Here is a 26,943-nt window from a genome sequence, read left to right as displayed (position 1 = left end):
GTTGTGAAATCTCATGTTTGCAAGCTTGCTCACAAACAAGTTATCATATCTGATCCTAACACATTATCAAACACTTTATCTTAACGGAATCTTGTGAAATATCATGTTTGCAAGCTTGTGCATATGTGCATAAACTTAGACATGAGATAGGCTTGTTTAGCTAAACAAACTTACAGACTGAGCCTAAACAGGCATTTCTTAAGCCAAAATACATCCATGAATAGGAAGTTCCAAACTCACCGTTTTTATGCAGTCCAGTCGACAACATCCCACACGCGCAAACGTAAGCGCGTGTACCTCACACTCCCCCAAATTTCACACAGTAAATAAAAGGGTCATCATGTTTGCCTCGTAGCGAGAACTTTGCTTTTAGACTCCTATGGCCACCGAAACTCGCCGAAATATTCAACTTCAAAACTAGAGACGGACCCAAGTGGGGGCCTAAGGACGCCGGGCCCAAAAAAAAAAAAATTAGCAGGTTAATTTTTTTTTTTAATATGCTTAGGCCCCCCCTAGTTTTTTGCTCAGGCCCCCTCATGAGTTCCTAGCCCAGCCGGCCAGCCCAGGAGGCAAGAGCCCATGCCCATGTAAAAAAAGAAAAAAAGAAAACTCAGCAGCAGTCCAAAACGGCAAACCTAACGGAGAAACTAGAAAGCGAAAGACGAAGGAAAAAGAAAGAGAGGCGAGACAGAGAGATAGAAAGTACCCAGCCCACCTTGGTCGCTCCAGAGGCCGGAGAATCTCGCCACGCTGTTGCCACCACAGCCATCGCCGGTCGGCCGTCCTGCCCATGAGCCAGGCTCGCCACTGACCCAACAGACCAGCCAATCTACCTAGTGACTGACCCAACAGAGTTCACGCACGCCTCTGCTGCCTCTAGCTTCCATCCCGAATCCGATCTGCTCCAAGTTTTTTTTTTTCTCTCTCCTTCAAGTTCAAAACCTAACATTTATTTTGATATGATTCTTCTCTCTCCAATAAATACGTTTTATAATGTTTGTGATTTCTGAATCTGTTATGTGATTGTGGTTTTTATTTATTTATTTATCTGGGATTATTGAAAATGATTGTGTTTGGGAGTCTCTGTTTTATTTGTTTTTGCAGTGTCTGAGATAGTGAGAACTAAGTTGAGTTGTGATTTTTGAATAAAATAAAATTATAGATAGAGAGTCTGTATTGATATAATCCTGTTCGGTATTTGGGACTTTGACTATGTGCAAAAACAAGTAAAGGTAAGAAAAGTAGTGCATTATAAATTGGGGGTAGTGGGTGTCTGGGTGAGTGACAAAGATAAAGAGTCAAAACTCAAAAAAAAAAACATAATGTAATAAAAATGTCACAATAATGTAACAAAATAAAATTGCGACTTTGCTCATATTGCTAATTCATAATGCTAAAACTAATATTTTTAAATTATACAAAATTTTTATTGAAAACTAGTAAATTTAACAATTGAGAAATATTAAATTTATAATTAATGCATAATGCATATTACCCGGATTTTAGCCTTCACCTTTACTCAGTATCAAGAATTAGAGCTGTTGTGAGATAATATATGTAATTCTTAGCATATAATTCTTATTTGATTTGTAGATTATGGAAAAATCAACCACTTAGTAACAATTTTTTTTTTTTTTTTGCTTATACTCCAGCCCCCCCTAGCTTGAAATCCTGGGTCCATCCCTGTTCAAAACCGATACCCGATTCCTCCATACTACAGCTCTGTGAAACCCTAGATTCTCTTTTCTGTATGTTTCTGCTCTGATTTTTATTTTTATTTTTATTTTTTTTTCGTTAAATTTAGTTGATGATTCAAATAAAGATATGATTTTGGGAACTGGGTTTTTTGTTTTTTTGGTGGGTTTGTTTTGTTTTGTTTTGTTAATATTGTTTTAGTGCATTTGACTAACTAATCTTTTTACCAATACAACATTTTCTAGAGCTTGCATGGTTACTAAGTAACTAGGAAGAAGGGAAATATAGTATAAATGGAATTACTTGTCTGGTTTGTGCTGTGAGGATACTGTGATATATATCATATATCTGAAATTTTTTTTAATGTGGACATCATTATCTTTAGGGTGGTAGCTCAACTAGTCAGTCTATTGCTTGTCAAGTAAAATACCTGGGGTTTGAACCCCGCCTACACAAAAACCCATCCAATTGATGTCTTGGTGTGATGATGAGAAGCAATCATTATGAGGCGGATGCCATTGGTTGAAATTCTATAGTATTTATGAGAAAAGAAGAAGAAGATTGCATGTACCCTCTCCTTTTTACATAAATAGTTTGACTTGTTAAGAGACTGAGATACAAGGGTAGTATTGGCTGTTGTACTAAATATGAATGGTTAAGGGAATGGATTAGCCACATTAAAATAGTACCTCAATCTTACAAGTCATGTTCTTTCTTGTTGGGGGTAATGTTGAAATACTTTCCTTGGGCTTAGGATTTAGTAAGTGAAAAAGGTCCAGACTCTTTCTAGTTGTTTCATTTGTCCAAGTTTATGTATGGATTACAACCTACTGTGAACATACTTTGTAGGATCAGCGTGTTCTTGTAGTTGTACTTAATTTGTTTCATTTTTAATCTATATCTATATTCAAACTTAAAGTTATGAATTGAGAACCTTTTTTTCTTTCAATGATTGTGTATCATTTATTACATCATTGAAAGCTGTCTTCAATGTTAACCCGCATCTTAGTTTGGATTTGGATTTGTATTTGATATTGACACTTTCTTTGGTCCTTATTCATACTTCTCATAATTTAAGTTTTTAACATCTGTTTAGTGATAGTGTATCAGTGTGGTAGCACCATGCAAATCATACTAATGGCCTGAGGCTCTAAGCATTCCTTAGTCTGGCATCTGGAAAGATATAAAGTCTTAGTAGTAGTCAGCTTTTCCTGTGTCTTGATCACTTGATGCGGCTTCTGCCTGAACAGGACATTGACAGTTTGGAGCCATGGGTGATGCTATTGATTTAACTGGTGATGGAGGTGTTCTTAAGACAATTGTAAGGCAAGCCAAAGCTAATGCCGTTGCTCCAAAGGATGACCTTCCTCTTGTTGATGGTATGTGCTTGTTTCTAACATTTACTACCTGTTGGTATTCGAGACAAAAATGTCTAAATTACTAAAGTATAAAAGTGTTTGGAAGTTAAAATAAGTCTATGATCATCACAATATGGTTTTTGTGTTGAGCAGTTCATTATGAAGGTGTCCTTGCTGAAAATGGTGAAGTTTTTGATACTACACGGGAGGATAATACTGTGTTCTCTTTTGAGGTTGGAAAGGGCACTGTAATCAAGGCTTGGGACGTTGCATTGAAAACCATGAAGGTCAAAGTTATCGACTCTTGATGGATTTCGTTAAACATATAGGTTCAAGTTTTTATTACATATTTGGTGTTTGATTTGCAGGTTGGGGAAATTGCAAAAATCACTTGCATGCCAGAATATGCCTACGGAAGTGCAGGTTCTCCGCCAGATATCCCACCAAAGTAATCCCATTGTACTCTTTATCTTTCAAAATTGCTTAGAAACACAATTAAAGAGCTGGTAGCTATGTGAAATTACATGCGTAAAATTTTCCATGAACACCACTGAAGTGTATCTAGCAAGCTTGAGAGTTGTCCTACCCAGGGGATGGAGCATGGGTCCTCACAACACTCATTTTACCAAGCAAAAAAGAAATAAAACTATAACTGACTTTGTTGGGGACCTCAAACAAACTTTTTCCTTGAACAATTCCAACTGATCATCCAACAAATTTTAATAGTGGGAAAACTTCCAAAAGACAAAAGATTGGAAAATGAGTCTTGGTGGTTAATATTACACAAGTACAACCCTCATATAGCAACGTGATAGTCTAGCACATTGCTATATGACTGCTAGTGTTGAACTACTTTGTTTATGCTTGTTAACAAAGTCTTCAAAATAGTTTGCATTTGCGTGATTAATTTCCTTTGGCTATTGTTGGTTTGTTGCAAGTAGATCATTTGCCTCCAATTTCTGCGAAATTAATGATATTTGTATTTCATGCAGTGCGACACTTATCTTTGAGGTGGAATTAGTGGCCTGCAGGCCACGGAAGGGTTCAAGTTTGGGTAGCGTTTCAGAGGAGAGGGCTAGGCTTGAGTAAGTTATACATTATTATCATTTGCATGTATTATTCTCTAGAAATACAAACCCAGATCACTTAATTTCCCCTGAGACTTACCTATTTTGAGAAATATTTGATTTTCTATGTTGCTTGTCAAACCTCAAATCAGAGAGCTGAAAAGGCAGAGGGAGCTTGCTGCTACAACCAAAGAAGAAGAGAAGAAGAAGAGAGAAGAAGCTAAAGCTGCTGCTGCTGCCAGAGTTCAAGCCAAGTTAGAATCCAAGAAAGGTCAAGGAAAGGGAAAGGGCAAAGCAAAATAAGGGCATTCACATATTTATTTACATAAAATCGATCTATGATAACTAAATAGATACTTCAAACTTATTTCATGAGTTAAAGACAAGAGTGTACTATGACGATAATAACAGTTGAAAGGTGTGCAAGCCTATGCTGGTTTGGAAATCCTGTTGGTTGTGAATGATTTACAAGCCAGCAATATTGAATTTCATGATCAATCAATGATATGAATAAATAAAAATGTTGTCTGATTATTTGCACAATTCTTTGGGCTGCATGCAATGGGAATGGTCCTTTTACAATTATTTTTTTTTCCCCTTTTTAAAAGCGCATGATGCCTTTACATGAACAATCTGATCCAACCATAGGCAATGGATTGGTTTTCCTCGGGTTAGAGGGTTGAGAATTTTTAAAAGAGGTTAGATTGGTTTGTATTTATTTTTTTCAAACTCTGTATCCAAATCAACTTGACATTTTAATTATACTATAATTTTATTGTGTATTCTTTTTATTGGTACACATTACAGTATCCACTACAATTCATTCAATAATTTCTCATCTACATCCTACATTACAATCCTTTTAATAACAATATCATTCTAATTTTATCATTTTCATGCTAGTTCTCACTTAGTCTCTACTTTTGTTAGTCATTTCATTTTAGGTCTTAGAATTTCTATTTTGTGAGCTTGATGTATTAGATGTTAGGATGGAAATTTTTTTTCAAACTCTGTATCCAAATCAACCTGACATTTTAATTATACTATAATTTTATTGTGTATTCTTTTTATTGGTACACATTACAGTATCCACTACAATTCATTCAATAATTTCTCACCTACATCCTACATTACAATCCTTTTAATAACAATGTCATTCTAATTTTACCATTTTCATGCTAGTTCTCACTTAGTCTCTACTTTTGTTAGTCATTTCATTTTAGGTCTTAGAATTTCTATTTTGTGAGCTTGATGTATTAGATGTTAGGATGGAAAATTTTACTTGTTAATTTGATGCATTTTGGACTTTTCTACATAATTATTAATTGATATAGAAAGTTTAAACACAATATTAGAGACATGATCTAATATTTTTCTTTTTAAATATTACTATATTAGTTTGAGTAAGTAATTTTCCAACCTGACAACAAGGTTAGTTTAGATTAAAAATACACTCACTGGAGGTGGCTTAATGGAGAGGAGTGGCCTAATGGCAAGAAGTCTTTGTGACCCATCAATATCACTTGCAAATTTGAGGTTGTGGGTTTAAATAAAGAGAGATGTTATGTTCACAATATTTTCACAACAAATTATAGATAGTAAGTTGTTATTGATTATAATTTGAATTTATAACTTAATTTACTTTCTTGTCCATCATAACAATCTACCATTTATAATTTGTTGAAAAAATGTAATAAACATAACATTGCTCTTAAATAAAGGAAAACCCCCATTTATTGTATCGGAGTCCCATGCTATTCGTGAGTATAGTTTAAGACTTTAAGTAGAACCTTTTTTGATTATCAAAAATAAATTAAAAATGCACCCAAATCGAATCATCGTATCCTTGCACTTATCTTTCTTGGCCTTTACATGAAAGCATTTCAAGTTCAATTATGTCTTGTATGCATTAATGAAGTTTTGCGCAAAAAAATTACGTCTTAAGATTACAAACAGTGGTTACAAATGTCTTGCAACACAGAAGTGGAATAATTTATTTATTTTGTTTGTAATTTGATAGTTGGAGGGGTAGGGGGCGGATTTGAATCCTAGACAACTCGATTGAAAACATTAGATTGTGCCAAACTGATAGTTAAGCTACTAACTTCTTGGCCATATAAGTGGAATAACAAAAACAAACGCCCCCTACCCCCTAACACCCCATAAATAATAATTTTTTTTCAAAAAAAAAATCTATCTGAATAGGCCTTGTTCCAAGTAATTTTAAAACAGATCTAATTCCAATTGGATCTTCCAAGAATAAAACAAAGACTTGTAATGTGACTGATGACACAGTTTTCTAATGGTGCCTATGTCAAATGATAATTACACCAATGCTGCCATTACTTACAAAATGGACCTATTATTTTGAGAGATCCAGTTAGATCCGCGGCATATTAACATGGGTGAATGTATCTCAAAGCATCATGAATCCACGTCTAGGCTGCTGGTACTTAAACCATGTAAGAAGCATCCATACCACCTTGTCCATTTTCCTGCCACCCAGATCCTGCTCTGTATTTACAAACAGGGCATGTTCCCTGTTGTCGCAGCCAAGGGTCGATGCAGTTAGCATGAAACTGCAAGACGATAAAATATATTAGGATTGCAATAATAATCATGCCGACTTAGGTCATTCAAAATAACCACCTAGTATAACATACTGAACTTGAGGAAATACTATCTATGCTAATAAAAGGCTCTTCCACAAATCGGATTAATATCGAGATGAATCTAAGCAACACGGTTTTCGGTATGTCTCCAAAAAGGGATTTCCACCAGTCCAATTACTTAGTGTATCACAAAATTTATACTTTTATAAAGGAGTTATGGGATTCTGTTCTTCATTTGGAAGCTATTGATATAAACTTGGAGAATTGAGCTTCAATCACCTTATGCTGCAGGATGGGATATATTAGTTGTTCATGTGAAATGACAGAGTGAAATGACAGAGTGCTATGACTGTCATAGTAATAGAAAATATGAGAGGCACAACCAGTGTATTCTGACTGTAACTTTTGAGTCTTTGACACAGATGAGCATACCCATTGTAGAACAGGTTTCCCATAAACATATCATACAGATTATCAGTTTAAAGCAATCTATTTTAACAAATGCCCAATTTTCAAGAAATAATAAAATAATTAAAAATTTCAAAGATTTGCTAAGATGCTACAGATGAGGAACCGTAGTGTCTCAGCAAATCATTCAGTGCAAGAAAATGAGGAACCTGATGCAAGCATGGCAAGCTACGGATGAGCTCTCCAACATTAACTTGCTCCAAGCAAACACTGCAAGTCAGTTCATCATCCGATGCCTTTGTGCTCCCAACTGCATGGGCATTGTCTTGCTTCTGTTCAAGAGAAGTAAAAACAGATCATCTATTCATCATCATCATCATCATCATTATCCGGAAAAAAATAAAAAAATAAAAAATGTTCTGGAGAATGTAAAATGAAAAAAAAAAGGGGGGGGGGGGGGGGGGGCGGGGGGAGGGGGGCTAAAAAAGTACATGTGTGCACAGTCATTCCTATGTTTACAAGGAAGCACAAAAGTTAGGCTTGGTCAGACAGCAGATCTTTTAATATAGGGTCATGTTAACGGGTGCCTTTATGACAATTGTTAATAAACCATTTTTAGAAAGTTTTGACACCACGTTCATAAAAAATATAAAAAGCTGTCAAAAAAAATTCTTTTTTTTTTCTTTTCCCATAAAAAGTCTCTCAAAATATTTCCTAAACCAATGCCCTTAGGCTTAGGGCATCTATTTACTTTTCCCTTTAATATATACCACAAGTCATGCAAGCAAGCAGTACTACAAAAGAGCGTGGGAAAAAAGATTTAATATAGCTAATACCTCAGCAGATGCAGAAGACGAGGCCGGTTGCATCAATTGACCACCACTGCATTCAAAACCAGTTTCTTGTCAATCATTAACATATATCAATAATCAAGGCTTCGCAAAAACATTAGAAGATAAATGGATCACAAACCCAGATATAAATATAGTTCATCCATTATTTAAAATTTAAAATTAAAAAAAAAAAAAAAAAAAAAACCTAATTTAAAAGTAATTTGAAACCATGACCTCACTCTCTAGCTTTCTCTTAAAAGGGGAGGAGGTACTCTTTGAGCTAAGCTCATGGAGGAAACTTTTTATTTATTTATTCAGTAATCAACACTTATAAGCAACATTTACTCCAACCAAATCCAAATATTAGATTCAGCCAGAAGAACATACTTTTGAGGAGCTGCAACCTTGTACTTATGGACTGGAAGGGCATTTATCTCTTCATCACTCATAGAAGAGAGTGAGGGCACATTATCAGCATCCAGTGCTCTCAAAGTTTCATAATCTGAAATCCAATACCAAATAGCTCAAAATAATGTTTAAAATAAAATAAAATCACGTGTTATATAGCTTTGGTCATCAATGGTATAATATTAATTTGTAAGCTTTAAAATACATAATCAATAATAGAATACACAACCCAAACATAACTACCAGACCTAGATCATCGAATTCCCTGTCAAGAAGTGCAAGCTGAAGTCTGAGCCCTTGTAAACGCCCTCTTGTTGCAAGTGCTATGGATGGAGGCATATGCAACCGTAGTTCAGTATGACCAAGTAAGCCACTGGCTGCTGCAGCATGAGCTTGGGCCTGAGCTTGAAGTTGCTGACAAGTTGCATACATCCTCAGTGTTGTGGCCATCAAGAACACACCAAGCACTAGCCAGAGCTACTCACAAGAGGGCCCAATAAGTCACTTATGGAAAAAAATTAAAATCTCAAGATCATATACTATAAAGAAAAAATTCTCAACATAGAAAATCAGTACAAGAACATACCAGAAAGTTAGGCGACATCTGGTGTGAGTTAAGTATCATGAATAGCAAGAGAACTGACACATATTAACAAGTAATGTGTAGATGAGAAACACAATTTTTTACGTTACATATCAATTAACAGAATAAATAAAATTGACAGTAAATACCTGTGACGAGAAAAGCTAGTGAGTTGGAATTAACAGAACGCGCCGTATGAACCCGCTGATGGAGAACAGAATCAATATCAAAAACTTATTGATTGATGATTCAGAATCAGAAATAGATATATAAGATAAAAATAACCAACCCAAGATTTGGGTACAACAGTAAACTCAATCCAATGCGTAAATAACAATAAACATACCATTGCACGCCGCTCAGGTATAAATCCTGGATATCCAGTTTCTATATCTCCTCTTGTCCCTCGGAAAACAAAGCTCATGGCTGTAGAAGTTTATGAGAGCTTCACTGGAGTATAGAGTGACTGCTTCACAGGTTCACTGAAATATATAGAGCACCTACAAAATAGTCCTTTTAATCTGCAAAATCCAAATCCACACATATTAATGCAATATAAGTAATGCATGCTAAAAGAGAAGAGGTTAAATGCAATCAAGACACTAACAAGTGATGATGAACATATTAACAAATTAGAAACCCAATGTGTATGACTATGATCCATGCAAATGACCAATAGATCTAAATAGAACCAAATTAATGTTCAAATGATAAACCTTCAAACATCTACAACAGCAACACCACCACCACCACCCAAAACCTTAGTCCCAAAACTATGAGGTCTGCAATGGATAAACAGTCAAACATCTAGTGAAGAAAATTCTATAGCGCATAAACAAACCCAACAAGGGTTCATCCCCCCAAAAATTTGAGACTAAGGCTTGGGTGTTTTGTTGTTGTCTTTTGATTAAAAAAAAAAAGAAAGGAAAAAGATAATGTTGGGTAAAGACTCTTAATGATTTCTTAAATACAATATTACAAACCAAGTCACGCCTCCATAAGACTAAGAAAGTTTATATTATAAAGCCAAAAGTGCTCAAGTTTTGAACAAGAACAGGAACACACACCCATCAAGATATTAACATGAAATAACTTATCCAAAAAAAAAAAACAAAAACAAAAACATGAAATACTAAATTCACAACATTGACAAAATAACAACCACAAATGGGGCATCGTGTAAAATGTGAGTCATTTACACAACAGAGAACGAGTATAGAATCAGCCTTAGCAATTAATATCATTCTTCCAACGCTTTTAGCCAGCCATCCACTCCCTCAAATGGGTGCATTGCATTCAGAACCATTAATTTGGAAGCACATTCACATAAGCAAATTTAGCCTAATAAGCAATGCCTAAGTCACATGGAATTCACACAGAAAATAATTCTACAATTTTCGTTTTACTTTTAATTTTATATATAATAGGAAAATCCTACTACTTCTACAAATTCTTTCAGACTCTCTAAGACAACAACCAGAGCAACCAAAAAAATAAAACCCAAAACCCAGTTAAGATATAATTCCAACATTACAAATTACACATAAAAAAAAAAATGTTACATTTCAGTGATAGAATTTGAGATAAACCAAAACCCTAATCCCAAAACCACATTCCAAGCATTACCCACTAATCAAAAGTCAGCAATCAATCTCATAACATAGAAAACACACATTATCGCATATATCTCATACTAACAAAGCTCAGTGATCTTTCATCATGAAAAGAAACGAAAAGTGATCTAAAAGCAAAAGAGAGATTGACAAATAAAAAAAAAAAAAAGTAGATTCCAAACTTACAGAGTCAGATCTAAAAAAAGTTTTCTCTATCTACGAATTTGGACACAGCCCGTTTCGATCAAATGCAACGTTCTTTCGATCTCCGTTGAATGGGAACGGACTGAGTTGAATCGGAGAGATCCTCCGAGTCCGAGTCGGACGCGCTCTGTTCTGTGTGTCAAAAGCCAAGTTTTTTTTTTTTCTTCTTCGTGGTCTCTGGTGTGCTTTTTGTCGGAGATGTTTGGTTTTTCCTTAGTTGGATTAAAAAAAAAAACATCGTACGATGTCGTATTAGGATTGGGTGAGACTTACGTGTCTGCCCTGTCTTTCAACTTGAAACTCATTTTAAGATTCTGCCTAAGTTTGTTTTGTTTTGTTGATGATTTTTGTTTTGTTTTTTTTTTTTTTTTTTAAAGAATTCAGCCAACGTTCAAAACCTTGTTCAACCCACATAGAAAGCCACATGCATAGTCTTATATTATCAATAACCATTAAAGATGATAACAGGGTGAGATAATTTCAAATCAAGGGTGTCTCGTTTTTATTTTGTTGCAAAAGAAATCTCTTTCCACCAAAATGAGACAAATCCCATTGGAAATGAATTTGAAATATATTGTTATTCCTAATAAAGTAGAGATAAACCAAAAATGAGAGGAACAATCATGAGAGTATTAAAAGAGAGAAGATAAGAGTTTGAGATACTACTAATCTAGTAGAATATAAACAATAAAATTAATTTAAAATATGACATTTATAAATAAAAAAAATTATATTAAATTAAATGTATAAATCATTCAATTTCTACTCTCATCGCTTATTCGAGATTGAAAAAGTTGAAATGGGACAAAGCTGGACAAGGAATTTTTTCCATCCCCATCAACGACAAACAAAATCTTACCGAAGTCATAATTTTTGTATTTAAGACTCCTCTTTTGTATACAAAACACAAATATTATTTGGAATTACCTTTTTATTAATTTTGGTTATGATGTAAAAAAGATTATTTGTCATTTCATTTACATAATAAGTCATTTGTATTTTTTGATTTTAGGTATGGAAAAAACTTTGATCAATGGAACTTTAATGTATTTGCTCTTTCTATTTAAATAAATTCCCCCCTTACTAAGACTACAAAAAGTAAAATTTGATTTTAAATTCATCTGTTAAAAAAATGATTTCAAATTTAAAAAGTCTATGGTGTATTTGAATGATATGAATTGGGCATTTGAATTTGGATTTGGGTAATTAAAATCTAAATAACTTATTTGGAAAATTTAAAAATGTCAAGGATTTAGATTTGACAAATCCACCAATGATTTTAAACTTTTAAAATGGTTAGATTTGAAATCCCTTAATTTCAAGTCTATGAATTTCAAATCCAAATCCAAATCCAAATCCAAATCTAAGTTCCCAAACACAACCTAAGTGTGATAAGATAATATATATTGTAGTTAAATTTTTGGTAAAATTATAAATTACACTATCTAACTTTGTCCAAAATTTAATACAATACTAAGAACGACATTTTTTTAGAAATTCAAAACACTAAACTACGTCATTTTGAAAGTTGAAATAACTTATTTGGCAACTTCTTTAACTGAAGTGGATAGAAATACTTCATTCAAGTGAAGGGAAGTTATAGAAATGAAAGGAATTAATTAAAAGTCCACTGCATAAAAATAAAAAATAAATACTTTCAAAGTCCCCAACTTGGACTCCAAATGCAGAGGAAACGAACCGGGTTGCTTGTTAGCTAGGGCCATAAGGCCCACAACTTTATTTGCAATGACAGGCATCTAACAAAAAGCTTTGGGCCTAAAATTTGGTGGGTTAAGACCCAAAAATCCTTTTTATTGAGGCTCTATTGTCTAAAATACTACAAGGCAATAAGGCATTGTCTAAAATACAAATTGTCTGCTGACAGAAACTAAAAAGCCTAATGAAATAGATACAACAAGGCAGTAAGGCATGTCCAGCTCTTCGCAAATCCCAAGCGGTGAGCTCAGTTTCAAAGCCCATTAAATGGGTTGGTTTTAATGGATACCAATCTAAATGGATTTCAAACTTCCAACCCAAACCAAACTCAAAATAGTCTATTTAAACCAACAATAAATAGGTACTAATACATTTGGATCAGTTACGGCTTATCCTATTAAGTGCCATTATACCGGTACTCTCCAATAATATTTTGGACTCAAACTTCAAAAGCCCTAACTTTAATATGATTTTTTTAAAATATTTCTTAGGTGGAGACATAAATTTGGAGGTCTTAATTTAATCTACCACACTTATCGATCTATGAGATTTTTGAGGTGTCTCATGTGCATAGAGTAGAAAACATGGAAGAAAAAAAAAAGCATTGGGAAGTTTGAAAGCAAATGAGTGCAAGACAGTGATTGAATTTTCCAACCTTACCAAAATAGTGTTGGCTGTCTTTGGCCCCTGTTCTTATCACTAGCTTGATTATTATCAGTATAACTCTTTTGAATTTTGGAATTCAAAGACTCCTCTTTATCACAACTAGCTTGGATTCATATTTTGGATTTTTTGCTAATCTTATCCTTAACAGGAAGAAATTTACTCAATTGACGTGAAACTATAATTAGAGCCGATGCTTAACCTAAGCTAGTAGGAGAAATTATAAGGATTAACAAGTATAATTTTGACATAATGTTGGTGGGATGTCCTCTAAAATTATAGCTGTATTTTATACTTGAGAATTGACGGTTGTTAATGATTGTCATGGGACACAAGTCCTCCATGACTCGACCTTTTGATGCACCTATTTTGATGTGTTGTTGCTCTTCCATTGGTTTTGGGGCCCTAACTAAATTTCTTTAATTTCTTGGTAATTCATGACTATTCAATGAGTCAATATCCAACTATCATGTAATAAGCACGTATTTTATGTTTTAAATCGATTCTTTAATTGTTTGTTTCGTCTATGTCGTACTATGTATCGCTTAAAGCATGTTTGGTATATGTGTTTAAACATATATTTTTAATTTTTAAACAATATTACACGTATTTTTACAAATTTTTTCACCCACACGTATTTTCAAAAAAAAAAACTGAAAACTATTGTTTAAATACACGTAACAAACGAACCCTTAGTGTTCAAATGATCTTTATTTTTGGGGAAAGTTCATATTAATAATAATAAGAAATAAGGACATAACTTAGTCTATCCCTTGTAACAAATTAGATCATTTAGATCATGAATTTTTATTTGTTTCATTCTAAACCACGGACTTTGTAACACATGACAAGCTAAACACTTCATAACTTTATTCACATTTGTTTGTGACCCAAATGACATTAGTTTTTGTCGGCAAGTGTCTTTTTATACATGTTAAAATGAAAATTCTAAGTGAGAAATAAAGTACAAAACACAATAAAGAGAGAAAAAGACAACACTAATAAGGAAGAATAATTTTGCCCCTAAATAGTAATCAGTCAAAATAATCCTTAGGAAAGGGGAATCGAAGCAAAGAATTTAAAAAAAAAAATTGGAATTGAATCTGAATAAAAAGCTTTTCCATTGGTTGTTTTTGATAAATATTGAAAAAATGTTTCAATTGTCATAACTTAACAACTTATATAAAAGTATGAGCTTTCAAATGAGAGTTTAATTTACCATTTGGACAAAGTTTTTTGTTTTGGTTTTCAAAAGGAATTCCCACTTAAAATTTTTCTGTATGGACAAAAAGACAAATGAAAAAGAAGTATAGAAGAGGACACACTACCTTACAGTTGTCTGGCAGCGGCAGGAGAAAGGGAATAAAAGTTGGCAAGAAAGCAATGAGCAATAGAATCTTTCAATGGGAGTTTACGCCATACATGAGCTCCCAGAAAAGGCATTAAATTTTAGGAGGGCCCCTATGAATTATATGATAGCACATACAATAAAGTTTTGTGCCTTATAACTTTAAGGTACCTGTCCATTTCCTACCTGGTGAAAATTATAGGGAGTACTGCGTTAATGATGTAAAGCTACACTGTACACGTGCATGGCCACATAGTTATATATTTGGCTGTCTGATTATGATATATTGATATGTCTTGTCTAGAGTTTCTCAAAAAAAAAAAAAAAAAAAAGATATGTCTTGTCTAGCAAAATCCCAGAATTTATCCCCAAATCTTTACCAGAATTTTGCACAGATAGAAAAAAAAGAAATGCCTAGTCTGTGTTCAAAGTAGACAATATATGCTTCCAGAAATGCCAAGTCTGTGTTCATAAAAAAAAATATACTTCAAGAAAAAAGCCATTCACATCTTTTCAACTATGGCAGCTCATTTAGAAGCATAAATTAGCTTAGAGACAGAGGGGATCAATAATCTCATGCTTCTTGGTGATTATTAAATAAGTTATTTATAGAAATCTCATGCTTTTAGTGGTTTAAAAATGCTTCAACAAAATTGAAAAAACAGGGGGTAAATTTAAGCTCATTCTCATCCTAAAGTCAAAAGAGAAGAATCCCTTCCAACACTTGGTCTTAAGCATGAAAATAATTAGAGAAAACAATAAAACAAGGGAAAAAAATGATGGCTTTTTTTTCATAATTAATATGATGAGATCTTTTATGATTGATATCTAATAAACAAATATTAATGATGGATCCACGAAAAACAATGTTGTTTTATTCATAACCCATAAATAAATAAAAACTTCTTACTTTTTTTTAGAGGGAAAAACTTCTTAATTGAAAAAATTATAAAAAAGTAAACTTTTATTTAAATGTCAATAACCGCTATACATAATTTGTCAATAGAATAAAAGTGACGTGAAATTAAATAATTATTAGTGTGTCAATAACTTCTTTTCCTTTCCTTTCCTTTTCTTTTCTTTACTGTTTTAAGATTTTGGTAATATATTTCTTTTTTTTTTTTAAACGATAATATAATATCATACCATGTTAGTGGCACTAGTAGTATTTTTCTTTTTTGGTAAATTTCAATGATATACTTTGAGACTTAAGCTAATTTTAATCAGATTCAAAACTAATTAATTTAGTCTTTTTAAGCATTAGTTAAAACATAGATCTAAAAAAAGCAATAACACAAATAGATGTACAAGGCAACAGCAACAAACAAATACTAAATATATATATATATAAAGAGAAACTTGCAAATAATTAAAAACTCACAGTCCAAATGCGTGAAGGATAAACAATTCAAATCAAGTCTTGTGTTTGACACAATCTCCTTAAAACAGATTTTCGCCCCTCACACAATCACTGTGGTACTTTGAGACTCACGGACGTCTACCTCCCAAGATAAAATGATCTATAACACGAAAATGAAACACACAATGTCGTGCTCTACGAACTACTCAATGTCTCTTACTCTCTCTTTGACACAAAATGAATGCACTAAAATTCTCACTAGAGAATTTTCTCTGAAAAAAATTGTTTTTATGAATGAAGGACTATGTAAAAATTATACGTTACTGAACAAACACTCTGTTTCAGTAATAACTGTTGTGCACAAACTAACTGACTCAAAAATTAAAATAATAAAATATTAATATTTGGACAAATAGGCTCAGTCCACATATACCAAAAGCCCAACTCAATGTCCAACTCATGAGCATATAAACTCATATATTACCTATTTCATTTCCTATGTGGGACTCGGGATTTTTACTACTTTTAATAAATAGTATCTTTAAGTGAACATAAAAATATCAATTTCTTATTCACTCCATGCTATTTTTCCAACAATCCCCCACATGAATATAAATTGATAAATACAATGTAAATGATGATACAGACACAGAGAGAGTAGAAAGAAAGTTACTGTATCGGGAGAAGTAACTTGTGACTTTGAACTTTCATTTGTGAAAGACTATCGCATATACTAGCTAACCAGTGAACATGATGTCTTGAACTATTCAGCCATTTGTGTATACCAAGACAATAGAATTCACACGGTTCTTTTTCGGACATATTTTGTTCTTATAATTGTGTTCATTTCGGCCCTGAACGTATCCTGGTAAATTCATGAATTGCTTTAGAGAATTCAGCCTTGAAACTCTCATAGAAGCGGCCCACTTCACACTCATATAGGTAATTCTTATTAAGAGTATCCTGCTATACCCCACTTGGAATTCCAAGATATAAGAATCATTAAAAGCAAAGCTTACCCTGAATATCACTTACAGACATCACTATTTCATCATAGGAATGAGAGAGAGATGTAATCTCCATAGTAATAAAAATAGTCTCCACAATTCGGTTGTCCCTCTGAACCTAGATCTTGGGATCTCCAGTCAGCTAGGTTGGGTTGCCATCCCGAAGACTTTTAAGTATTAGGCTTTAACCCCCTCAATGAGCGGTTTACTTGCTCTCTACTTAAACAACTAATTACGGATCTGTTTTGTAATTTGGAACAACTTCCACTTGAGAGCAACTGTCTCATGGTATTATGTCTCCAACAATTATGTCGAGACCTATCATAACTCTATGCCCAACCAATATATGCAAATAGGAGGCACAAGTATCCAACAATGCATGTCTGTTTAGATTTATTAACTTCCAAAAAAATATATATGCTCTTTGCATAAGATGTTCTCACTAGACTGTCGTCACATTTCTCATATGATTGAGACAAGACAAGTCCATTAGATGTACTATAAATTTTCATTTCTTGTATCACATCTATAACACTTACACGAGCATATCCCACAATGACATAGCCTCTTGTGATATATTTCACATCACACACTAGTTGCATTAAATCTAAACTCATTTGACATCATCTTATTGTCAAATTTCTCATGTCATTGCATTGAAACTTGCTTCAATCTATACAAAGATTCAACAAGTTTGCACACTTTGTTTCCTTGTACAAGAATCATAAACCCCTTTGGTTTATTGTGTATCAAGAAAACTCACATCTTCCTTTTGTTTGTAGCCTTCTAAAACAAGTCTCGCATTGTAATAGTCAAAAATATCATCAACTCTCAAACTTGTAGGTGGTAGATCCACCAATTACTATGTATAGATTTCAAAGATGGATTTATTGCACTATTGACAATCTCTTTTCCAAGAAGGCACTTTAGGATTTTGCTTCTTTGAAGCTTTAAGTTCATCTTCTAATATATAAATTTGAAATTTTGGACCAATCCACCATGACATTTGTCCTTTTACTACACTTAGGCTCAAACTCTCTTCCATCAACTCTTGATCATGAGAGATACTAAACGTAGACTTAAAATTTCTTTAAGAAAGTTTAACACTTGAAATATATTCTAATTAATTTTCATGCATATGAGAATAATAGATTCATAAATTAGAAAAGCACTATGCACTACTGTTATGACCATAACCAATGAAAACACAATCAATGGTTCTTTATCCTTTAGGAATAGGAACCACCACATTTATCAAACACCCCCACATTTAAAGAGTTTATAGAAAAGCGATCACTCTTTTCATAATTCACAAGGTGTCTTGGTGGTTTCTTTAAAGGCATTTCAATGAAAAAATAGTGGAAATAATAGCTTCCCCCCACAAGTTCTATGGTAATCAAGAACTTATTACATTCATTAAATTATTTCTCAACTTCATTCTTATAATGAATGGACATCTCTAATGTCTCATCCTTGTTTACTTAATAAGCACTTATAACATACTCTTGTGCATTCCAAATTTTTGACAACTCAAGTATGTTTAACTAAGGTGTATAACATATATTTCATCCAAAGAAATATTACAAAGCATATATTGAGATTAAACACATTAATATCCAATCAAGTTCACATATGCTCAAAATATATATACATGTATTTAATTAAATAAGATTATACGTGCTTAAATACAATAATCATGTGTCCTCCTTATCAATACAATAATTGTGCCTTAAACTTTATAAATAAATAGCATCTCTGGCCAAGAGGTGAACTGTACACACTCTAACTCAGAGTGAAACCCTATAATTACAGCCCCACTAGTGTGCAATTGGTCTCATTCTTGGGCTTATATCCACGCATTTGAACTTATTAATAATAGCTCTTATTATGATATTTTAATTATCAAATAGAGGATTACTTAATAAATTAGTAAAGGCTAACCAAAACTATAAAATGGCAGCCACGCCCAAAATTGAACGCATTTAAATGGATTAAAAATTAAATAAATAAAAAATTGCCTCCATCAAAATTTCGAATTTTCTTTATTCATCAAGCCCATACACCATTTGCACATAAAAAGGCCAAGAACATCCTTTTGAACAAGCACCACCAAACGGGATCATCGTTATAAAGTTTAAGGTAAGATATCAATATAAATAATTCATCTGACAAATAATCATTGAAATATCCCGTAAGCAAAGGCCAAATGAAAATAAGCATGTCTTCATTTATATATACCAACGTATATGACAAATTAAAACAGTTTCAAAAAAATCGTGTCTCTTAATCAAACTATTAAATGCCAAAAATTTATCAAATATCATTATCCTCAAATATTTACAGCACAATATTAATATCTCCAACCAAGATAATGTTTATTGATACATTCACAAACACAAGCAGTATTTAACATCTTAAGAATTACTAGCCAAGTTAAAGAAATAATTATAAATATATACTTTCAAACGTAACACCGAATTGCAGAAATAGAACAACCACAGTACAGATAAACTAAACAATAGAACCTCAGAAACCCAGCCAAGCAAATAAGACATATAAACTTAACGTCAAATAGAATATTATATTATTATACCAAAGATATTTAAAAAGTGAAAGAAATCTGCTTACAGTGTTTCTTAGGAACACAATCAAAGTATGTATATATATATCTTAGTCAAACAAAGATTAAGGAATACAAATATCTTAATATAAAATATTATAAATCAACTATCCTTCAACATCAAACACTGCAGGCACCAAAGATTCATATATGAGAAAGGACTCTAATAAAATATTATAAAAAGGAAGAGGAAAGATGAACAACTATACCAATTTTAGTGAATCACGTAACCCACGTTATCATAATAGTACGCGATAAACACAAACCAATTTTCTAAGTTTTACGGAGATGTTACCGATTTAGTGTTTTATAATAAGCACAAATTCCTTTCACCGTTAAATCACAAAAATAAATTAAAATATATTTTAAAAGTCTACTTTAAGATTGTTGGGTATATATCAACAATATATTTTTGTGATAAAGCAAAAGGAATAAAACACTGATCTAAAAAAAAGTAATAATACAAATAGATGTACAAGGCAACAACAACAAATAAATACTAAATATATAGATATACATATATATATATAAAGAGAAATCTGTAAATAATTAAAACTCACAGTCCAAATGCGTGAAAGATGAACAATTCAAATCAGGTTTGTGTTTGACACAATCTCCTTAAAGCAGATTTCGTCCCTCACATAATCATTGTGGTGCTTTGAGACTCACTGACGTCTACCTCCAAGGATAAAATGATCTACAACACGAAAACGAAGCACACAAGGTTGTGCTTAGTGAACTACTCGATGTCTCTTGCTCTCTCTTTGACACAGAATGAATGCACTAAAATTCTCACTAGGGAGTTTTATTTGAAAAAAGTAGTTTTTATGAATGAGAGACTATGTAAAAATTATACGTTACTGAACAAACACTCTGTTTCAATAATAACTGTTGTGCACAGTCTAACTGACTTAAAAATTAAAATAATAAAATATTATTATTTGGACAAGTAGGCTCAGTCCACATATACCAAAAGCCCAACCCAATGTCCAACTCATGAGCATATAAACTCATATATTATCTATTTCCTTCCCTCTGTAGGATTCAAGATTTTTACCACTTTTAATAACATCTTTAAGTGAACATAGAAATATCAATTTATTATTCACTCCATGTTATTTTTCCATCAGAAACTAAATAAATATTAGTGTGGCAATAACTTCTTTTTCTTCTCTTTTTTTTTTTACTGTTTTAAGATTTTGGTAATATATATCTTTTTTAAAAAATCGATAATATAATATCAAACCATGTTAGTAGTACTAGTAGTATTTTTCTTTTTTCTTTTTTGGTAAATTTCAATGATATACTTTGAGACTTAAGCTAATATTAATCAGATTCAAAACTAATTAATTTAGTCTTTTTCAGTATTAGTCAAAAATTTGAAGAACTAAATTGGGTTAGGAAATGATGGGATTGACAAACTCAACTTCTCTGGACAACCTCATCCAAGCCAATGAGGCAACATTGACAGACGAATTAACCAGGTGCCTCTGACGATATAAGCCACATTACTGACGAAGGAAAAGAAGCCATTCAATGCGGACAAAATAAATGTCTCGGACGGTTACAGGGATAGTTATACGGACCGTTGGAAGCCCATCAAAACTCACATCATTGACCATGAGGCGTTACTTAAAGAAGTATTAAACTACGATAACAGTCACAACAGCTAGGAGTTACGGGAATGTATATATACAACCCTCCCAGCAACAACATAAGGTATGAAAAACACCCAAAAATGCTTATTGATACTGTATTAATTTATTTCCATATACTAACTTTGGCATTGGACGCCGATGACCACTTGAGAAGAGTTATCTCACCATTTTCATAGCCAGGAATACGAGGGTTTGACTCAATCCGAACGTACTTACTTCGATTGGTGAATTTACACTTCATCAGGAAATTTCGCCTCCTCCTTCTTTAGTGGCCGCCATTGTGTATAGCTCCTTATTAGCTACCCAAGGGTTCCGCCAAGTTAAGTTCTCTCATGTACGTAGGCAAAGTAACAAACCGGCTCACTTATTAACAAAATATGCTCAAGACATAAATGACTTTCAGTATTGTTAGAAGAGAATTCTTATTTTATTAAACAAGCGCTTTTACATGAAAATAGTATCTTATGAGACGGGTATACACGCCTAATATCTCATTGATATATAAATCCTACTCACATAAAATCCACGTGTCAGTGAAACATTAGGCATATAAGCCATCTCAATTCTCATACATGATTTTTTCCTTCTACGTTATGTAAACTGCATTATAAAAGTTTATAGTATTTCCTATTCAAACAAAAAAAAAATTTTGAGTGAGGACGAAATTGGTCGTTTTTATTGAAATTTATCCTTTTTTTTATAATTTATTTATGTTGAATGGACACTTGACGCGTTTTATTTGGATGCAATACGGCGGCTATGAAAGTGGACAGTTGGCAGTCAGAAGAGTTGAAAGCTGAGAAGTCAGAATCAGAGACCACTTTGAATTTTTTATGAATTTGGATTACATGCAGTGCAACCCCAGGAGGAGTAGTAGACCAGCACTATCTAGTATCTACACCATTCACTAAACAGTAGGTAGCTGCAACCCCAAGATACCTAATGCACAGATCACAGATGGCATCCACAACCCAACTTGCCCCCAAAATGTATCCAAATATTCCCTATCCTCAGCTACACCAACAAATCCATTGAGATCCACAATGCTTCTATCATTTAAACAAGAGGTGCGCATGGGCTGGGTTATATTGGATTAAGAAATTTTTTTGATCTAACTTATTAAAGTAGGTAAAAAAAAATTTACCTCAATTCAATTCATTACATAAGTCTAACCCAATCGAACCTAATTCATATGAATCGGGTTGGGTAGAGTTGAACTCATGGGTTAGACAAATTATTATTATTATTATTATTAAATTGAGTAGAAAAAATATAAATATAGATATATTTAAAAAACCCAAAGATTAATATCAACGTAATTTCTTAAACGCAAACAATACTAATGACTAAACAACAATAGTAATTTATTAGGGTTTGTGTGAATTAATTGACTTTTATATAGGATAGAAAGAGCTAGTTATTTTAAAAATTTTATTAATTACAATATATATATATATATATATATATATATTAAATATATCGATGGGTCGGGTTTGGAATTTTATGACTTAAACCCAACCCGGTCCGCTATCAAAAAAAATTCCGTAACCCAACCCAACCCAACCCACCAAGCTCTAAAAACCAACCTATCCCATCGAGTCAATTTTGGCAGACTAGCTACACACCCCTAATTTAAATTATAAAAAAATATATAGTTTTTTTAATTAATTTTCAAAAGGCTTTGACTCTTTGTCAAAATACACAAGGATCATCAAACTAGGGTTGCTTGGAAAATAACAAAAAGTTAATAAATATAGTTCATTTTAAGAATAATGCTATGTTCACAACATTTTTAATGCCTCTTAATTTTTTTTTTTTTTATGAACCAAAAAGGGGGCGGGGGTAACCATTGTGACTCACCCCCTGGGTGTGATCATAAGGGAATCCCCGCAAGAAAATGTTAGATTGAGCTATAGCTATTATGATCCTGGGTGACCACAGATTTCATCCTAGCACCACGAGACAGCTGGCAGCAATGGGTTAGCTGCAAGAGGATTCCTACACTCCTTCCTAGGTACCCGCTCAAGCTCAAACTAAGGACCTCATAGTAGCAATCGCACGCCCAAACCACCGTGCCACCCCTCTTGGTGATACATCTTAAAAATGTTAAGTAACAAGTTATTACTGGTTATTATTGTTAAGGTAAAAAAGTAATCTTAGTAATAGGTTCAAATTTGAACCAATAACAATTAATTACTTATGATTTGTTGTGAAAATATTATAGATGTAACACTTCACTTCCTTTAAAAGGTTAATCAATTTTAATGAAAAAGAAAATTCAAACTTTAACTAATACACTTTAAGACTTATCAACCAACCCAACCTAAAGAAATATATATATCTCTGTGTGGGGGGGGGGGGGGGGGAGGACCGAGGATGAGGATCAAGGGTCGAAAGTGGCTATTAAAAGGGCTGATGGGCGAGGACGAGGGTTGCATGGAAAGTACAGAGAGTAGACCGGTGATGTATGGCTGAGAAAGAAAGTGAGGGTTTGTGGATATACAATCTATGGACTCCGTATTGAATGCTCTGCACCTAACTTCCTAGTCATATTAAACGATGATCAACAGCTTTATTAGCTGCACTGATGTGGAGGTGACTTGAACAGTACAAAACCACAGCTAGGCAGCTTCTTTTTACCACCTTCTACAAACAATCGTACAAATGTCAACAAAAGATAGTGGTTAGGTGGGAGATGGAGGGTGGAGATGCAAAGAGCAAGGAGTATAAATAGAGATGAAAAAGGTTAGTGGAAGGGGGATGAACACGACTCTGATAATTGTATAAAGAGTACTATTTGAATGTAATGGATTCATCCTCAGAAAAGCTGAGAGGAGAGGGTTTTCTCCTTTGTTTATGTTGAATTGAAGCCTCCCTCTTTACAAATTCTTTGTTTTTGGCCTTGTATGATTGGATACCACTCCTGTTCTACGTGGGCTATAATTTCCAGTGTGATTTTTGGTCCTTATAATATATATATATATATATATATATATATATATATATATATATATATATATATAAAGAGAGTTTTTTTTATACTTGTATAAGTTATTTTGTAACTTTTTTTTTCAAGATTAAAAATTTTATTTATGATTCACATAGAATATTTTAGTTACTAGATAAACCTTTTTTTTTTCCTCTGTTTTGTAAGAAGAAAGATTGAAAGTGAACGTATTATTTAAAAAGAAGAAAACCCAACCAAATCGGCCAACCTCTTTATCCCTTGTATTCACAAATTTTCCCTCCAAGACCAAATTTACCGCCTCATAAATGGGCCATCATTGCTTGTGTACCGAGGTGAGTTATGGGAATATCCAAATCTGCCAGCACTCATAAATATTATTATGGTACACTTCTTTTCTGTACAGAAGCGCCAATCGAAGCTGGCAATCTGCCATGCTTCTCTAGTAAAAGTAACTCCTTTAAATTTGGTATATGTCATCAATGAAGGTAACAAAACTATGTGATTATTTATATAATTTTTTTTATAACCTTATTTATATCATTCTTAGTTCTAATTTGCAATGAGAATCTAATTGTTAGATTTCTTCTATTCATTCTTGAAATTTTATGCAGTCGAAAGTACCCCGAATTAGACATGTTACTATCATTTTTTTTTTTTTAAGTCTAAAAGAACTACATGATTTAAAACCCATTGTATTATGTACATCTTTAAAATCAAGGGGGAAAAAAGTTTATACCTTGGTTATAAAATAAACAAACTCCATTTATTTTGAAATGGAGCAAACCTAAAATCACAAAATTTGCCTTAAACACCCAATCCAAGCTTTTGACCTGCAAGATCACACCTCACCTCAGCAAGTCCAACTCTAGATTTCACCAAATCAAACTCTATCCACAAGTTCTGCTGATGATGATGACCAATCACAAAAGCCTCTGTGCCCAACAAGTCAGAGTTCCCAAATGTGAAACAATACACCGAATTCCCACCCCTCACCATACCGGGTACCCGATACATTAACCTCTCACCCGATACAACCATTTCGGCACCCCGAAACATCAAGCTTACTTTTGGTAACTGTGGCAAAATCGGCCGGTTCAATGGGACCAAGTAGCACAAATCCATAGCTCCTTGGAAAACAAAGTTGGGATCGTTCAAAAGCGTTAGTATTCCCTTTGTTTGTTGCATGTACTCGTTCTTTAAAGCCGTGTAAACCGGTCCGAGAAGGAACGTGAACTGAGTGCCCGAGTCTACCATTGTTTGACCGGCACCGGTATGGTCCGGTACGAAAACAGATTTTGGAAGCGGCAACACTTTTTCCGATACTTTAATCCCTTCGAGCTGAACCGTATACGCTACTCTATCAAAATACGGTAATGGGTCTGTGATTTGAATCAAAGGAGTGTAGTTCAGAGGCTGTAGCCAGCTGAAACTCGCTTCTCCGAAAAGCAAAACACCGGACGAGTCGCGACCCGATATGCAGTACGAAAATTTCGGAAACCCCATCTGCGTAATGAACGATAAGGACCCACGGTTCAGACCCATTAACCCGGTGGTCTTGGAGTCCTCATAGGAGTTGGAGCTGAACCCGGTATCCATACACCCGAATACCGTACCGGGCCGTGCCGAGTTTCCGATATAAAAAGTTTCGGACGCGAGATTTCCTTCCATGGAGGAAGCGTCAGCATAGGAAACAGTTGCGTGGCAGAGTTTATTCTGGTCGCAGGAAGCGGGTATGGGTAGGGTTCGGGTCCGGGTTCTGCAAACGGGTGAGGAACATGGGGTTGGTGAATAAGACTTAGAGGAAAGTGGGTTGAATATGGAGTTGAAGTTTTGGGTTTTTTTGCAGTGTAGCCAAGAGAGTTCACTACCTGTGTCAAGGACCATGGTAACACTCTGTGGCGGCGAGCCAACGGTTAGTGTGACTGTTAAGGTAACATTGTGGTGGAAAGAGATTTTGTTTGTAGTATTTAGTCTTTTTGGGACCAAACCATGTGGGAGTGTTTGGGTTTTAAGAGATAATATGAGTGTTTTTTGTGTTGCACAAAGAGAAACTTGGGTTTGGTTCATTATCAAGAAAATAATGAGCTGAAGAAGAAGAAGAGAATGAAGATAGGCCATCTGAGAAAGAAGAAGGAAGAAGAAGAAGGAAGAAGTTGAAGAAATGTGAGGAATGTGAAGGGTACGGGGATGTCAGTGGCTTTGGGTTTGGTGTGGATTTGAAAGCTTTTGTTGGGTGGGAGAGAAATAACAGTCAGAGGGCCATATAAGTATAATGCTTCTGTTGGGGTTTCTTGTGTTTGTGACTTTTGAGGGGTTTGTGGGGAACCTCTTCTGTTCTTTTAAATAGTTGGGCTTGTGTATTTGTGGTCATGTACATATCTGTGGTTGCTTACGATTTGGGATTGAGGACCATCACATACTTTTATGGTTGACCATAATAAATGGAATTACATGCACTATTAATTCCACTAATAATATATGGCCCTTAAATGTGCCCTATTATTTGTCATTTTAATTTACTCTTAAAATGTAAAGCCTTCTGTTCATTTGTTTCTTTAAATAAAATATGGCCTTAAATGTGCATTCTTATTTGCCACCTTAACTTACTCTTAAAATATAAGGTAAAACATGGCTTTGCCGTCATATTTAGGGGTTAATGTTCGACTCAACCTACGAACACGACACGAATTTTTGCAGGTTAAAGTTGTGCCTTAATGGGTTTGGATCATAAACTGGTCGACTCGAAAGCGACACGATAAGAAACGTGTCATAAGTGGGTCAACCTGCATAACCTGCAATAGACATGTTTGGCACGTCAATTT

The 26,943-nt window shown here is 33.7% G+C and overlaps 3 protein-coding genes across 6 annotated transcripts; 1 reads left to right on the top strand and 2 right to left on the bottom strand.

Annotated features, from left to right (window-relative positions):
- The first annotated feature begins 618 nt into the window (after positions 1–618).
- LOC142639277 (peptidyl-prolyl cis-trans isomerase FKBP20-1) lies at positions 619–4,663 on the top strand. Of its 3 annotated transcripts, XM_075813455.1 has the most exons (7): positions 623–908; positions 1,653–1,748; positions 2,946–3,074; positions 3,207–3,340; positions 3,422–3,501; positions 4,046–4,138; positions 4,273–4,663. In XM_075813455.1, exons 3-7 carry the CDS (start codon positions 2,966–2,968, stop codon positions 4,421–4,423), a joined length of 567 nt encoding a protein of 188 aa, XP_075669570.1. In that variant the 5' UTR covers positions 623–908; positions 1,653–1,748; positions 2,946–2,965; the 3' UTR covers positions 4,424–4,663. The 3 variants fall into 3 exon arrangements, with proteins under 3 accessions (XP_075669568.1, XP_075669570.1, XP_075669569.1); XM_075813453.1 differs by lacking the exon at positions 1,653–1,748 and having other exon boundaries at positions 619–908; XM_075813454.1 differs by lacking the exons at positions 623–908; positions 1,653–1,748 and having other exon boundaries at positions 2,216–3,074.
- A 1,630-nt stretch (positions 4,664–6,293) lies between these two features.
- Positions 6,294–10,975, bottom strand: LOC142637989 (E3 ubiquitin-protein ligase SDIR1). Of its 2 annotated transcripts, none has more exons than XM_075811974.1 (9): positions 10,764–10,975; positions 9,311–9,485; positions 9,114–9,168; positions 8,968–9,020; positions 8,630–8,858; positions 8,361–8,475; positions 7,977–8,022; positions 7,350–7,472; positions 6,294–6,699 (listed from the first exon to the last, which is right to left on the bottom strand). In XM_075811974.1, exons 2-9 carry the CDS (start codon positions 9,386–9,388, stop codon positions 6,574–6,576), a joined length of 825 nt encoding a protein of 274 aa, XP_075668089.1. In that variant the 5' UTR covers positions 9,389–9,485; positions 10,764–10,975; the 3' UTR covers positions 6,294–6,573. The 2 variants fall into 2 exon arrangements, with proteins under 2 accessions (XP_075668089.1, XP_075668091.1); XM_075811976.1 differs by having other exon boundaries at positions 9,311–9,464; positions 10,764–10,898.
- A 13,822-nt stretch (positions 10,976–24,797) lies between these two features.
- LOC142638549 (aspartic proteinase PCS1) lies at positions 24,798–26,571 on the bottom strand. Its single transcript, XM_075812574.1, has one exon. The coding sequence runs from the start codon at positions 26,237–26,239 to the stop codon at positions 24,926–24,928; it is 1,314 nt and encodes a 437-aa protein (XP_075668689.1). The 5' UTR covers positions 26,240–26,571; the 3' UTR covers positions 24,798–24,925.
- Between the last annotated feature and the right edge of the window lie 372 nt (positions 26,572–26,943).

This window comes from Castanea sativa, chromosome 6 (assembly GCF_040712315.1).
Source record: "Castanea sativa cultivar Marrone di Chiusa Pesio chromosome 6, ASM4071231v1".
Lineage (NCBI taxonomy): Eukaryota > Viridiplantae > Streptophyta > Magnoliopsida > Fagales > Fagaceae > Castanea > Castanea sativa.
This window is presented reverse-complemented; position numbering and strand designations above follow the sequence as displayed.